This window comes from Leptonychotes weddellii, chromosome 6 (assembly GCF_054177405.1).
Source record: "Leptonychotes weddellii isolate Sample4059 chromosome 6, ASM5417740v2, whole genome shotgun sequence".
Lineage (NCBI taxonomy): Eukaryota > Metazoa > Chordata > Mammalia > Carnivora > Phocidae > Leptonychotes > Leptonychotes weddellii.
The window spans coordinates 71,765,992-71,782,252 of record NC_138374.1 but is presented as its reverse complement, the minus strand read 5'-3'; the positions used below and the strand labels follow the sequence as shown (position 1 = coordinate 71,782,252).

The following is a 16,261-nucleotide window of genomic DNA, read 5'->3' as shown; positions in this document are numbered from 1 at the left end:
AAAAAAAAAATTGCTGGGAGAGCTCATTCAGATGAAAATGCATTCAATTTCCTCATACTCTCAGGTAGTGTTTTGAATGCCAAATGACATGGCCAGGCTCATCATTAATGTTCAATTTTATATAAAATCCCTCTTTGAATGTCAGCTTTTGTACATCATTTAATTATATAAAGACAGTAAAAATGTTTCAGGGGGAGAAAGGAACAGAGCTTGAAGGATCACGTTGTGTAAGCTTACTTTGGAATGGTGGCCGGCATGGTGATTCACGCCCACACTGAAGAATCAACAGTGTTGAACATCAGCCTAAAGGGCAGACTTGGTATCAACCCACTGAGTGGGGAAGGAAGCAGACAACCCAGTGACTTTGTCTACAGAAGGAAAAAGTGCCATCTCAGGGCAGTAACAACAGAAATGTGAGGCTTGTCCCTGAGTGTTGATGGGAATGGTCAAATATCACTTAGCATCCGTGTACAAAGGCCATATTAAAAGAGCGTGTGTGAGGGGCACCTGGGTGGCTCAGTTGGTTGGGCGACTGCCTTCGGCTCAGGTCATGATCCTGGAGTCCCGGGATCGAGTCCCGCATCGGGCTCCCTGCTCGGCAGGGAGTCTGCTTCTCCCTCTGACCCTCCTGACCCTCCCCCCTCTCATGCTCTCTCTCTCTCAGTCTCTCTCTCTCAAATAAATAAATAAAATCTTTAAAGAGAAAAAAAAAAAAGCATGTGTGAAACCATGAGAGACAATGGACTCTGAAAAACAAACTAAGGGTTCTAGAGGGGAGGGGGGTGGGAGGTTGGGTTAGCCTGGTGATGGGTATTGAGGAGGGCACGTTCTGCATGGAGCACTGGGTATTGTGCACAAACAATTAATCATGGAACACTACATCTAAAACTAATGATGTAATGTATGGGGATTAACATAACAATAAAAAATTTAAAAAAATAAATAAACTGTGGTACATCCAGAAAAAAAAAAAAAGAGCATGTGTGATGAGCTTCTTAAAAGGGGGCTGTGAGAAAAACAAAATCAATGCCCTTCATTATAGACAGAAAAAACAGATCCTTCCAGATACACAGCAGAGTTGAGTCCTGTCAGGACAGAGAGGCGGGCCAAGATTAAGCCAAATCTAAAGCTGCACATTGGATTAGGAAGAAGTTACGGGTAAGAGGAGAGGAGTGAATGGTCAAAGATCTATGGAGAGGTCAACAAGCAGTTCAGTGTTCAAAGGATGCAGAGAGACCTAAGAGGTATTTATGGGAACATCTGGGTTATTCTCGCTTTGCCCTATCGCCATTCAAGTTCTATATTTTCCTTAAAAATAAACCATTTCTTTTTATTCTGTGGTTTCATGCTGTACATCTTTAATGGGCTCCTAAAACTGGGATAATAATACATAACAAATATATACCACCAGGTCCTCTAATGTGCACTTCGAAAGTTAATGTTGCCCCATCATAATGTATGGGAACTCGGGGGCAGATGGTGCAGTTCGCACCTCAACGAACTGGTAGGATGATCTTGGCCAAGTTATTCACCTTGTCCTTGCATCAGGTTCTCCAGCTACTAACATGCAGATAATAGAATACCTACTCCTTAAGGTGGCTATGAAGATTAAAATTTAATACCCATAAAAGGATTAAACAGTCCCTGGCATTTATAAGTACTTAATAAAAGCTATTATCATTAACAAGCGCCTCATAAAAAAATTGATGATTTCATTAAAAAGTTTAAGTTAAAATAGCCAATGCTCACAGAACACTCGATAGACGACTTGCGATTTCTTTTTTTTTAGGATATAAAATGTAAGCTATCTGCTTCCACAATGAAACATCACAGGAAATGTGCAAATCAACCACTTTGACGGATACAAATTTGACATTTTTCAATACGAAAATATTTGATTAGATTCACAGAGAAGATGTTTTACTCACATCACCATTGAAACGTACTAAATCAGAACATGTTTTATTTTGAAACACAATAGACTAAAATATATCTCTGATAACAAAAGGGAGGGCAAGAGTATAAGGATAGTAACAAATTTTACATCATAATCCAGGCCAATGTCTGTTTAGGAAAATAACCTGTATTCAAGTATTTTGTAAGAGTCATTGATATATCTGAAAACATAATTAAAATGTAAATGGAACCTTAGCAACTTAACCTACTTACAGTACTGCCTTAAAAAAACTAATACCAAGGGCGCCTGGGTGGCTCAGTTGGTTAAGCGACTGTCTTCGGCTCAGGTCATGATCCTGGAGTCCCTGGATCAAGTCCCACATTGGGCTCCCTGCTCGGCAGGGAGTCTGCTTCTCCCTCTGACCCTCCCCTCTCTCATGTGCTCTCTCTCATTCTCTCTCTCTCAAATAAATAAATAAAATCTTTAAAAAAAAAAAAAAAAACTAATACCAAAGGATTCTGACTCAAACTTAACATTGAAACTTCTCCTAGCCAGCAACTTTAAGTATCTGAAAGTCACACAACTCATTTTGCTTGAAAATATATGATAATATATTTATGCTACCCCCAGATGATTTTACCCCAGTCATCCTAATTAGTGAAGTCCTTACCATATGACTCTTCTCTTTTGCTAAAACGATGAGAAATTCTGGCATTTAGGTGTGCAATCCTACTTGGGACACTGCCCAGCTAAAATGAAAACCACTTAAGGCACATGTTAAACAGCATTATACGAAGAAACTTCATTTAGATAAAGAGAGACAGAGAAAATTGGACTGATTTTCCACGTAAACTCCCTGGGTGTTTTTCTGAATGTCTGGATAAAAGCAAGTTTGTGAATGATCCTCCATAGCCTACTCATCCATTGTTGCTATGGAATGCTCTTTATAAATATTAATGTTTGCAGATGAAAAAGAATCCATCTCTATCAAGAACACGCTATCTAAATTTTGAGAAGATTAATTATGTTGATAAAAAGCTAAACAATGAAACATTTCTTCAATTAAAACATAAAAATTTAAATGACGGGTTTTTTTTTTAATTTGAAATTATTTGACACAAGGATATTAGCACAAGATCAGCCCAAGTTACACTGAACTGGTTAGAATTACAGCTTGGAGACAGATAGGCATCATTTATAAGATTATAGTCATTTTAGTGAGTTTAACTGAAGGCAATCAACAGCATCACTGCAAAATCTGTGACTCTGAATATTGATACACTATTTAAAACCCTGTTTCAAAAAAGATAATTAAGATGACTTGCTGTTTAGTCAATCCAGCAGGAAAAGGAAGATAAATAAAATTTTTCAAAATTAGCTTGAAGCAATAGAGGAAAATTTAGTAATATTTACCTTTACCTCGGGAAGCCCGTCATGGGTATTTCTTCCTTATTTTGTTATAAATATGTTTGTGTGTATGTATGCGCACCAAATTCTTGGTTTTCTTCTCTCATACCCCCTTAACATGTAACATAAGATATATCGACTTTACATCACAGTATTTAAGTATTAGCTTTATAACACAGAGTTTAAATTATGGGATATTACGGAGAAGAGTAAATATTGCCCAAGAACTCTGTACCCTTTTTTGGGGAAATTGTTAGTGGATTTTCAGTTGTACTCAGAATCATCATGTCATGGTAGGCAGAGCTGCAACCTTGCTGCTGTCTTTATTTGGAGATTAAGCATGGTTTAAGGAGATGCACACAGGTGCTGAGTTGACAAGGGGAGGACCTGGGATGGTTAATTTTATGTGTCAACTTGCTAGGCCGCGATATCCAGATATTATTGGTCGAACACTATCCTACATGCTTCTGTGAACGTATTCTTTAGGTGAAATTAACATATAAATCAGTACACTCTGAGCAGCAGATTACTTTCATAATATTGGTGGGCCTCATCCAATCAGTTGAAGGCTTAATAGAAAAAAGTCAGACCTCTCCAGAAGAAGAAGGAATTCTGCCAGCAGTCAACTTTCAGATTTGAACCATAGCATCATCAACTCTTCCCTAGATGTCTAGCCTGTTGCCTTTACCATGCAGCTTTTGGATTTGCCTGTGTCCACAATCACATGAGCCAATTCCTTAAAATAAATATCTATCCATCGATACCTATCTATCTATCTATCAGCTCTGTTTCTCTGGAGAACCCTGACTAACACATAGCCCCATAGTTAAGGGCTGGAACTCTATATCCAGATAACTTGGGTTCAGTCCTAATTCTACTATAAATTAGTTGGGAGACACAGGCAAGTTACTTAACCTTATTGGGCCTCTGTCTCCTCATCTATAAAGAAGAATAATAAACATTATCCCTTACCTCATAGGATTGTTTTGAACATTAAATAAATTTTATACATGGAAAGTGTTTATACAAAGCATGCTCAATATGTTGGACCTTGTTCTAAGCACTTAGTAAATATACACTATGATTTCTAAGCTTCTTCTAACATAGCTAGTAAACTAGCAGTTAGTCTTAGAAACCAGAATAGTATGGATAAAGAGATTTTCTTTAGAAAAAATTTGCAAGGTTGTGTGGAACTCTATTTTCGTAAGAGATATTCAAGATAAAGGAAAACAACATATAGGTTCTGGAAATATCCGGTTCTTGAATGGATTTTCAATAATTAGCATCTGCAAATGGGGAAGTGAGGTGTATCTTCCTTTATGCAACAGGGATGTTCTTACAAACATGACTGACAATAAATTATCTAAAAAATCAACCATGAAACCACTGATAAACTATAATCTAAGAAATGCTTTAAACTTGTTTTTTTAATTGTCAGCACTTCTTAACATCTCTCTCTGTATTTATAGTTTATACTTGGCCTCTGTATATTTCTTGCATTTTTCTCATCTTTTCTGCTTACTACCCACATATACTCTTGCCCTATAATTTCATCTCCTTCCCCTGCAATTGTCTGCCAAGTGAATACTGTTCGTGTTTTTGTTTATAATGTCTTGCTTTTATTCGGAAAAAAGCCTAGCTGAACATTTATTTCCTTTTGGCCTGGGGAAAAACTTCATAATATTGACCCAAAAGCTGAAAACTTATGGAGAAAAAAAAATGATCAAAATTATGACTTAAAAGTTGAATGCCTAATATATGTCAAAAAAGATGACAAAGAAAAATTTAAAGGTGCATAACATAGGCAGGCAGCACATTTCTTATATGCTGTCACGTATGCGATAGAAAGAGTAATGCATACTGTTATTTTATAATGTTTTACACTTTACAATAACATTTATTCCAAGAATTTCATATTAACTTCAGAACAATCTTATAAAGACGGTAGAAAGCAGGATTTTTCAACATCAACACTAAGGACAGTTTGGGCAGATAATTCTTTGCTGTGGGCAACAGCCCAGCACAGCAGCATTCCTGGTTTTTAACCATGAGATGCCTGTAGCCACCCCCCATCTATCCCCACTCCCACTGTGACAACCAAAAATGTCTCCAGGTATTGCCAAATGTCCCACGGAGGCACAGATCATCACCAGTTGAGATCTACTGCCAGAAAGGAGTGACAATTGGTAGGACCTTTTGTTTACAAATTAGGTAAAATTCAAAGAAGTTAAGTCACTTGCCCAAATACACCCCTTCTCTTAATGACCTATCAACTTGACAATTCTAGGACACTGCCATGAATGCTTGGGGTAAGACACTAACCACCACCTAGAAACTGATTGTGATGTTTGCGTGGCAACTCTCTGATCTTCTAGGCACTTCGGAACTCACTTTTTCCTCAGCTGATCCAGCCATTACTTCAGGCTTGTGTTTTCTCCCAGAAGGAAAACATGGCATTATAAATTCCAAGTTAGAAATAGACAATATGAAAATTTATCTAGGCATAAAATATATTTGTATGGTGCCTGCCTATAAGCACTTTCTATCTTAATTGGGGCAAGATTTATGAAACAATCTCTCACTAATTAGGTAGCTCATAGGCCATCCGACCAGTCTGATTTCCTCTTTCACACACATATAAAGCATTGAAAACATTCTTTTTATAGAAGCATGATAGCAAGAAACCTAGCCATACACTGAAAATTAAAGGCAGAGTTGACATTCTGATCATTCGGCCAAAAATACTTTCCAGCTCCTCTGGAAGCTCCGTGAACTTGCTCAACAACCCAATGGTGTGCAGACTTACACAGTGTAATAAACAGTATTTCTTTCTTTCACCCTATCAGCCTTTCTCCATGTCTAAAACAATACTAGATTCTCAGCTTAATATTCTAAACACAAACCCTTCATACAACTAGTCAACCACTGTATCTGAGTCGTGTTCCACCTCTTTCCAAACTGCCTCTCAACAACAAAAGTAGGGAAAAATGGAACTGTCCCATGTAATACATTACCATCCGTGTGCAGGCTGATAAGATGAAAACGGAATATTTGAATGCCAGAGGATTAGAGTTACAAACCATACCTTCCATGACATACACCAGGGATCCCACATCTCCTTCTTTGATGATGCAACTGTCTTTGCCGTACTCCACTGGGTACATACAATCCACAATCTCCTGGATCTGCGACAGCTCCAGGTTCTTCATAAAGTCATTGTCAAGGATAGCTTCCTTTATGAGATCCTTGGACCTAGGGAAAGAGAGGGAAGATTTATTGGCACAGCAGGCAAGCGTTTTCATAGTCTGAGAAGTTTAGCAGCACCGTACGGTGTTCTGGCACACTAGGCATTTTCTTGTTAGGCATCCAATCATTTTCTGAAAGACCTGAGAACAAAGTAATTCCGCGGCCATCGGAAAGGCACTGAGAAATTCTCCTTTTAAACAAAGTATCACTGAATGCACGTGTGACCAACCAAAAACAAGCAAAAGCATATCATACCATTTTGTTTGAGAATGTGTTTTAATCACAAAGACTGTGAGAAAACCAATGGACAAGCACTTTAAATTGATGTTTGCAATTTAGTTTAAGAATAAATGTGAAAAAGATACAAGAGAATTTTATGGAACAAACGCTATTACCACTATCTCTACATATAATAAAAGAACATCAGGATGTATTGTACTATACACCAGCATGGTAAAAAACAATTTGTTTACTTATTTTTTCTGGCCCTCTTCCACTAGACCTTATGCTCCGTGAGGGTGGTCATTAGTTTTTTCTCTACTCTATGCCAAGGGTCTACTCTAATGCTAGAGTATGGGTGTTCAAGAATAATATTTTGGTTAAAAAAAAAATTCTAAGAATTGGATTCCTAATTAGCGGTTTGAAAGAACTGGTAGAAATGTGATAGTTCTTTATCCATACCTTACACATTTTCGAGAAAATCTATTTCTGCAAGTGGCTTAAAATGAGGTAACCGGGCAGATAAAACCATTGAACAGGATGTTTTTCAACATGACAGGATTTAGACATGGATGAAACAGGCAGTCAGTGGGAAAGATATTTACAAATTCTATAATTGGGATTCAGTGGTTAACAGGAAAATTTTGCAGAGCTTAAAGATGGTGATAATTTGATTCTCGGGGAGAAGAAGTTCCAAATGACTTCCTAAGGATACAAAAATTAAAGAGAAACCAAGAAACGTCTTGTCAGGAGGAACACAATCAGAGAGCTGTTGGAGATAAGATGAAAGCAAGACCTTAACAACACAGAGTGGAAGCAGTACGTTTGGAATTTTATATTAAGAGTGTTAATTTGACAAGTATCTGACTATGAGCTGGTCCTTGTCCACCATTTACTTCACAAGTGGTTCTCAAAGAAATGACCTGAGTAGTGAATACTGACTAAAGCGTTAGCCCTCTCCATTTCCGGGTGCCTTTTCTTCTAGGCCTCAGTCCAACTGGACTATCGCCATCACATGTTATGTTTTGTGATGGTTTTGGTATTTAATAATAAAAAGGTATATATAAAAAATTAAAACAAGTGAAAATTTACCATTATGAAACTATACTTAGAATGGACTGTTACGATGCAATTAAAATTGTTTATGAAGACTGTTAACGGCATGGGGGAAATTCTTATACTATTTTTAAGTGAAAAAGCAGAATACAGAATTGTTTTTAGAGGAAGAGAATATTTTATAAGAGAATGTAGAGATGAAAGAGAAATTTAGATAATAAGAAAATTTAGAATAAGAGAAAACCAGGAGGTATCACGTCACGTCTGCTAGGATGGCCATCATCAAAAAGACAAGAGGTAACAAGTGTTAGTGAAGATGTGGACAAGAGGGAAGCCTCGTGCACTGTTGGTGGAAATGGAAATTGGTGCAGCCACTGTGGAAAGCAGTAGACAGGTTTCTCAAAAAATTAAAAATAGATCTACCATATGATCCAGAAATTCCACATCTGGGAATATAACCAAAAGAAACAAAAACACTGACTTGAAAAGATAGCTGCATCCCCATGTTCACAGCAGCATTATTTACAATAGCCGAGACAGGGAAACAACCTAAGTGTCCACTGATGGATGGACACGTGGTATGCATGGGCACTCGCGACACACACACACAATGGAATATAATTCCACCCTAAAAGAGGAAATCCTACCATTGATGACAACCTGGATGCACTTTGAAGCCATTATGCTGAGTGAAATAAGTCAGAGAGAGAAAAACAAATAGTGTATGATCTCACTTATATGTGGAATCTAATTTTACAAAGACACACACACACCAAACTCACAGAGCAGAGATGAGATTTGTGGTCACCAGAGGTGGGGAATCAGAGAAGAAGGAATTGGAGGAAGGCTGTCAAGATGCACAGACTCGCAGTTAGAAGGTAAGTAAGTACAGGATTGTGACGCAGAGCATGATGACCGCAGGTAACACCGCTCTGGGATACAGAGAGAGAATTGTTGGGGAAAAGTTTTCTCTCTTTATTGTATCTATAGGAGATGATGGTTGTTAACTAAAACGTACTACAGTCATCATTTCACAATAAATGTAAATTGGACCACCATGCTGTCTGCCTTAACCTCATAGAACGACACGTGTCAATGATTTCTCAGTAAAACTGGAAACAAATTACCAGCTCGACGGAATTACATGTGAAGACTGGTGCAAACAGAATGTGACTCTCAGTAAAATGGTGGGTGAAGAAGGTGGTAATAGTATTAACTGCAGTAGCAGTAACAAAATGGGTAGTAAGAGAGTATGCAATCATGACCTGAAACAATTTTAGAAGGAAATAAAATGTTGGCATCAGTTGCCTCTGGTGACAGAATTATAGGGCTCCGTCAGTTAAGTGTCTGACTCATGGTTTCAGCTCAGGTTGTGATCTCATGGGTTGTGAGATTGAGCCCCGCGTTGGGCTCTGTGCTCAGCGTGGGGTCTGCTTGAGATTCTCTTTCTCCCCCTCCCCCTCCCCCCACTTGCGCCCACTCACTCTCTCTCTCTTAAAATAAATAAATAAATAGAACTATATATTTTTTTCTTTCTACTTTTCTCAGTTGATAAAATTTTCTAGAATGGGCATGCTCTTTTATATTGAAAAATCTTTCATCTTAAAGGTAGTTTATAAAAAGCAACTGCTATGAGGAGAAATAAAAAATAATCTCATTTAATTCTCATTTAAATAATGACATATTTAATACAGATTAGCTATTATTGGCATATTCAATATTATTCTTTATAATAGATTCTTGTTCATACGGTCTGTGTTTAAATACTAATGGTAGGAATTTTCACCTAATAAAGAGACAGCCAGTCGCTAGGGACTTCAGAATAGACTATTTTAAAAGTGAGACTTTTACTTTAGTCTGGCAGGGCTGCTTAGCTGTTTGTTTGTTTAATTTCAGCTTGCCAAAACTCTATTTCTCCTGAGGTAAAGAGCTGTTTCTCTTGAGTCTTCAACACAAGATGCAGAACTCTGTTCCCATGTATGATTTTCATGAAATTTCCTTTCTTAATTCTCTTCACCATCTCTGACCTCAAGAATGGCAGTAGCACCTTCAAGGTCACTCCTGAGATCTATTGTTCTAGGATCACGTTTCCAAACATCAGGACTTCCTTGATCTTCAGGAACTTAATTTTAATCAAAAGAGTATAAATATCCTCTTGACTAAAAATTCCTTTGTTTTCTTTGCATTGAAGAGCGAGGTCATCAATAGGTTCATTTTTTTTTTTAAAGATTTTACGTATTTGTCAGAGAAAGAGAGAGAGAACACAAGGAGGGGAAGCAGCAGCGAGAAAGGAGAAGCAGACTCCCCGCCGAGCAGGGAGCCCGATGCGGGGCTCGATCCCAGGACCCCGGGATCATGACCTGAGCCGAAGGCAGACGCTTAATGACTGAGCCACCCAGGCATCCCAGGTTCATATTTTCTAATATAATAAAGCCTGGATGCTATCAATGCCCAATCCCAAGTTGTTTAGCTACAGATGGTATCTTATCCCTTGGGAAATATTAATAGTGCTCCATTAAAAATCTAAGCCCTAGAAATGCCACCAGCTTAGAAGTAAAGCTCTCTTGCAAAAAAAAAATAATTCGCTCATTCCAAGGATGACTGAAGAAAGCTGCTTTCTCTTTTCTCATAAGTAGTACTATTAACTTGTTTCACAAAGACATCAGAAAAGGTGAAAAACAATGCGGTCTAACACAATCTCTTAGATCCAGATTTTCCAAATGCTTACCACAAAGTCAGTGGGGAAGGGGAACTTCAAGAGGCTCTTGCATCTCACATGTCTTTTTAAATGGAGGACATTCAATCTTAAGTCTCTGAAGAAACACATTGGAGGTGTTCATCTATGCATTTGTAGTCACTTTAAAACAAACTGAGAAATACACAACCTACGTCTTATCATTTATCCCTTCGCACAAGTCTTGTCCAATAACACGTTCACCTCTGAAACATCACAAATCATCCATCTCGTGCCCCTGTGTGGTGTAACTCGAAGATGTTCTGGGTGGTGAGAAATACTTAATGCCCTGCCTCTTCATGCAATTTTCCCTTAAGTCCTTTCTCGCGGAGAGCTTGAAATGTTAGGTCAACTCTCATTAGTCTCCACCTGCTCCAACCTTATAGACTATAATCAATCAGAGCCTCCACCTCACAGTCCTGTGAGTCTTTTTCTTCCCCTGAAGAAACAGTCGAAGACACTCACTGTAACTAAAATATGATGGTGCACGTGAGACCTGTGAGCTGTGTTATCGTCGGTGTGGGAGCTGGGGAGAGCTGCTATCACAAGTTCCAGAAGGCGGCTATCTCCTCTCGGAGCACATATTTTAACAACATGCTGCATGAATGCGGCAGCCCGACCTGGGGGCTGTAAGAAGCAAATACAAAGATCTTGATTTTTGATCCTTCCTGTCTGCTTCTGTGTATAAACAATCTCTTAAAAATTTTTTTCTTCCAGGCTCCAAATGTGTGGCTTTCAAAATACAAATACAATAAAAAGAACTTAGTTATTTTGAGCTAGCCCTGTTGATTTGTCATCATCAAGTTGTCAGCCTCTGAAATATTGGCCATATACAATATTGTGCTGGTAAACTGGCTCTCCAGAAGGAAAAAAAAAAAAACCCTGGTTTGTAGCATTTGCCAATTTTTATGGTATAAATACTCCCACCATAGCCAATTTCAAGCTACTAATGTAAAGTCAACCTGCTTGCAAAATCCCTGAAAATTTAACAAGCAGTTCCTATATGAGCCAGTAAGAGTTGGCTCCAGGACATCACTGGAGATAGATTATTTTTCTAACACTCTAAGAATTTAATGTGCCTTAATTTATAAGTGCTGAAACCAACATGACTGTCTTTTCCTTCTTTAAAAATGTCATTAGGTGGTACAATATCCCCAGCTAATTTAATGCCAGGATTTCCAGCCATGGGTCTTCCCAACGTTCAGGTTTTAGAAAAAGAACTGGAAAGTCCACATCCCCATTTACTTATTGCAGAGAAAGTTCCTGAATAGGCACAGAGAATATTTGATAGAAACTGTCTTTCTACACAATCTTAGGTAAAAATGGGCAATTCTAGGGAAGTGTAGGGAAACATACACCCACCTCTCTAACAAGGAAGCCAGCAATTTTCACTATCAGTAAACGGAGCCTCAGTCTTCTCAACATTAACCAAAGGATATTGTACATTGCGGTTACTACAGAGTAGGCTAGCAATAAATATGCGGCACCAGCCTTATTTCAAAGAGTGGGGAAGGTTGTTTCAGGCTGGGGGTTGTGGGTCATGAAGGCATCTCTGAACTAGGGACTACATGACAATAGGATCCAACCATGCAAAGATTGTGGAGAAGAGCATTCTAAGTCGAAGAAAAAACACATACGAAGGGGCAGAGGTTGGACTGAGCTTGATCTGTCCAGAGACTCAAAAGGAGACCTCTGTGGCTAAAGGACAGAGTGAACAAGAAGCAAGGGGACAGGGGAAAGAGACTGCAGGTGGGCAGGGGGAGGGTCTCAGAGTTCCTCGAAGGCTGGGAGAGAGCTTCAGTGTTTTCTAAAGCCTCAGGAACGCAGCAAAGGAGTAGAAGAGGTGTGGTTGACAGCTGACAGATCAGACATAAAAAATAAATAACACAAATGTACTTTAAAATATTACTGAATTCATGGAGGTTTTCTGCCATGTAGTTCATTGATTAATGGATGCTAAAGCATCCATGGTAATAGGGAGAACCCTTGTCTCATAAATCCTACATTTTCTTGGTCTTGTCTTGTCCAATAACACGTCCAATCACTGACTCTCAGGTAACTTTTGCATATTAGGAAAGAATGAGGTTTCTTCTCTGATTTCAGGCTATCTTCAGAGGCCTAGAATTTTCTCTCCATTGACAGCCTCTCTCCCATGCCAAACACACACCAGGTAATAGCAAATATGACCAAGCGGGCTGTGCCCAGAAACGTGAGAATTAATAACTGGTCCCTCCTTTTGACAAAGACTTCCAGGCACTTAAAAAAATAGCCAAAGCTACTAAATGATTACTAAGAGTGAAAATCAGCCAAAGCAGTTGAAAAAATGTCGTATAAAACTTCTGCAATCAGCTTCTTGGCTACAAGAGCAAAAACAAGACTCACAATCTCATTAGCTCTCAGTGGTCAGTTTTATGCTCATGTGTCAGGAGAAGCAGTATTTTAAATGCAGTTTCAAAGCCACCCTGACATCAAGTACAGTCTCTGCAGGTGGCACCTCAGAATTCCAAACCTCCATGGGTGGTTTACTCAGATAAAGTCATCGCAAGGCCCCTTAAAAGTCGCTAATGTGGGGAGTCACTGCAACAGGGTAACTCCGTCCACCCCACTGTGAAATATTCGGGAGTCACCAAATTTCTCTTGTAAGCAAGAGAAACTCTTGGATTCGTCTTCTCGCTGCCCCAACGGTTACAATTCTGTCCAAATAATGGGTCCTATTTCTTGTCTGATGGCTTTCCTGAATGAGCTCTACCTATAGGTAGAAGCTGGCTGAGAGCAAAGAAATATCAATCAGCCCCCATTTCTGAAAGATAACATTTAATCCTGCAAAGCTACTGACCAATTGAGAGATTTCCTCAAAAGTGAAAATCAGCTTTCAACAAGTTTCAGACTGTGTTTTCACATCAGCCAACTCTGTTATGGCTCTCCCCATCTTGTAGCAAAAACGGTCATGAAGAAATCAAAACGGTTTGCAGCATTCAGACCAAAAATCAGCACCTGACACAAAACACGGGAATCGCTGGGCCAAAATATATGATAGCAACATAGTTCTGATGAATCTTTTATCTATTAATTATCTATTAATCTTTTGTCTATTACATGCATTGCGAACTTTTTATCTATTACATGCATTGCGAATCTTTTGTCTATTACATGCATTGCAAATAATTTCCAGTTGCCTTTTCCCTTCTAACATTTACCCTATGGTTCTAAAATAGATGAGTATCTAAATGAAATTGAGATATTTTAACTCTAAAGGAAAAATCATGCTTGGGGCAAGGAGAAGATGGTTAACCCATAAAATCTATGTGCCCTAATATCACATCAGCCTTCTCCTTGTTAACTAATACTCTGCACTCATTCAAACTAACTAGGAACAATATGCAGTAGCTCTTAAAATCACTGCTTCAATGTTAACAGATGGAGCAGACTAATTAAAGGAAAAGGAAATTATTGTTCTTTGTACGTGTTCACCAACTTCCAAAAACTCAATGTGAAAGCCTTCCATTCAACTATTCAAGTCATTCAGCTCTCTAGAGATGCATTTTACAGCTACTTCACACTAGTGAGCCTAACTTAAAATAGAACAGTCTCCAAAAGAGCCCAGATCAAACTCCCATCCTCTGAACTTCTCTTTCATATCATGGAAGTTGAAATGTGGGGTTTCACAGAAGTACCATCAAGTGCTTTCCATGTGAATAAATAAGACCGTCCATATTACATTACAGACTGTAAGAACTATGTGGCCTGGTCTACTGTGAACTCACTCTATTTTTAAAGTTTAGATCCCTAAACAGCAAAACAGAGTAATGATTAAGAAGAGAACATCTGACATATTTTTACACACCCAATCACAATTCAACATTTTGAAGCGATTGTTTCTCTCTCAAAACACTCAAACAATTGAGATCAGTTAGGACGTAGTTGTTTCCAACAAGATCAAGCTGATCACACCATGAACACCCATGCAGTTCCTCATCACCCAGGGAGACCCTGCCTCTAGGTCATAGATCGGGTGCCATGATGTTCTGTCTAGCTCTTGAAAACCCAGTCATCACTGTGTGTTTATACATTGCCATTTCAATGACTTCGATGGCTTGATTTTAAAGTTGGTCATCAAAGAAATCATTTTAGAAAAATTTCCTGTTGTTCAGGTACTTCTTAGATTTAACCTCTGGGACAAATTGTCTTACATTTTAAATTAGCTTCCATTTGTTTGAATTCAGCAGCAGGAAAATAACATGTTTCTCTATCAACTGCCCACCCCCAAAATAGTGTGTCTTTTCTCTTGGCTGGAAATTATAACTTGGGTCATTCATTATTTCCTCCACTGATGCTTCCAGGAAATTCAAGCCAAATTTAGCCTCGTTACAGCGACCTGCAGGTCTTCAGGAACAGATGCTCTATTTTGATGAACGTGGGTCCACTTCATCTCCAAACACCTTAGTTTGCATTAGGTCTTTAATACATTAGATGCTTTGAGTTGGCTGGAAGGGAGAGGACATATATACTGAGAAACTCTCTTTTGAACAATGCACATTTTAAAACTAGACCATCATGCTCCTGGTTGTAAAAGCTCTGTGGTCTCCAAGCTTCTTAACCGAAGTGTAGAAAATTAATCAATGATGACAGCATGAGATCATAGTGGTAGTTATACTACCGCTGCTACCATTCATCACATGGTTAATCATTGTTCCTCAGCGAGGAGCCTTAGCTCACGGAAATATCACAAGCACTTGCTGAGTTTGCCGTGGGGGAACTGAGGTTCAGTCCAGTGTCCCGCAACTGGTACATGATACGTGAGAGTCAGGATATAAAGATAAACCCATTTCACTTCTCAGCCTCACTCTACTAAATTGTCTCACGCCCACAATATAAAACTGTATCGATAATTTGAATAAATTATCCCAATTATAAAATCCAAAGGCAAACATTCTTTCTCACTTATCTCTACTTCTGCAAAAGTAAGAATGCCATGCTTGGATAATACGACCTTTTATCTGGAGAGAGCACTGCATGCTTTCAAAACAATTCCCCATCTAACAGTTCATTCTATTATTGCCACAAACCTGTGCAGTAGGTAGAACAGATGTTACTATTATCCCTACGTGACAGATAAGAATACAAAGGCACAAGAGAGTCAGATGCCTGCCAAGTCCGTGGTAGAGAGTAAAGCAGAACTCAGGTCTACTGACTTCTGCCTGAAATAAACACATTTCCGACCTCCATTCATTACATAGACATTCATATTCTCATGGCCTCTCTCGCTCTCTCTGTCTCTCTCTCTGTTTCTCTCTGTATCTGTCTCTCTCTTTCTCAGACCTTCAGCCACAGGGCAGACTCCATAAATCCACTGCACCAGTATCAGCAGGGAACTGTGGTCATTTGACAATAATTCTATAGTATAAGAAAATTCTGTGATGGTTCATTCAGGGAGATTCCCTCTCTGACCTAATTCCTTCTTCACATGAGAGAAGTTCGAACATATCTTGTGGCTCTCACAGGGAGATAACCGCTAATACAGAACCATCCCTTGAATTCAGCAATGGAATTCAAATCATTTTGACTCCAGTGTGTTCACACTTGTCCTCTCATTGGCCTCGAGGACACCCCATTTCCCTCTTTCTCCTTCCCTTCCTAGAAGCCTGCCTCAGATGGACTTCATATACAATTCAAATATGGAGGGGAAATAATTTGTACAAAAG

At 38.8% G+C, this 16,261-nt stretch overlaps 1 protein-coding gene across 3 annotated transcripts in view; it reads right to left on the bottom strand.

Annotated features, from left to right (window-relative positions):
* Window positions 1-16,261, bottom strand: part of LOC102740208 (protein kinase cGMP-dependent 1) — a 914,142-nt gene that overhangs the window by 845,925 nt on the left and 51,956 nt on the right. For all 3 annotated transcript variants that reach the window (XM_081824403.1, XM_081824401.1, XM_081824402.1), the window contains exon 2: window positions 6,390-6,556. In XM_081824403.1, coding sequence (XP_081680529.1) covers window positions 6,390-6,556 — 167 coding nt within the window. The remainder of the gene's footprint in view (window positions 1-6,389; window positions 6,557-16,261) is intronic.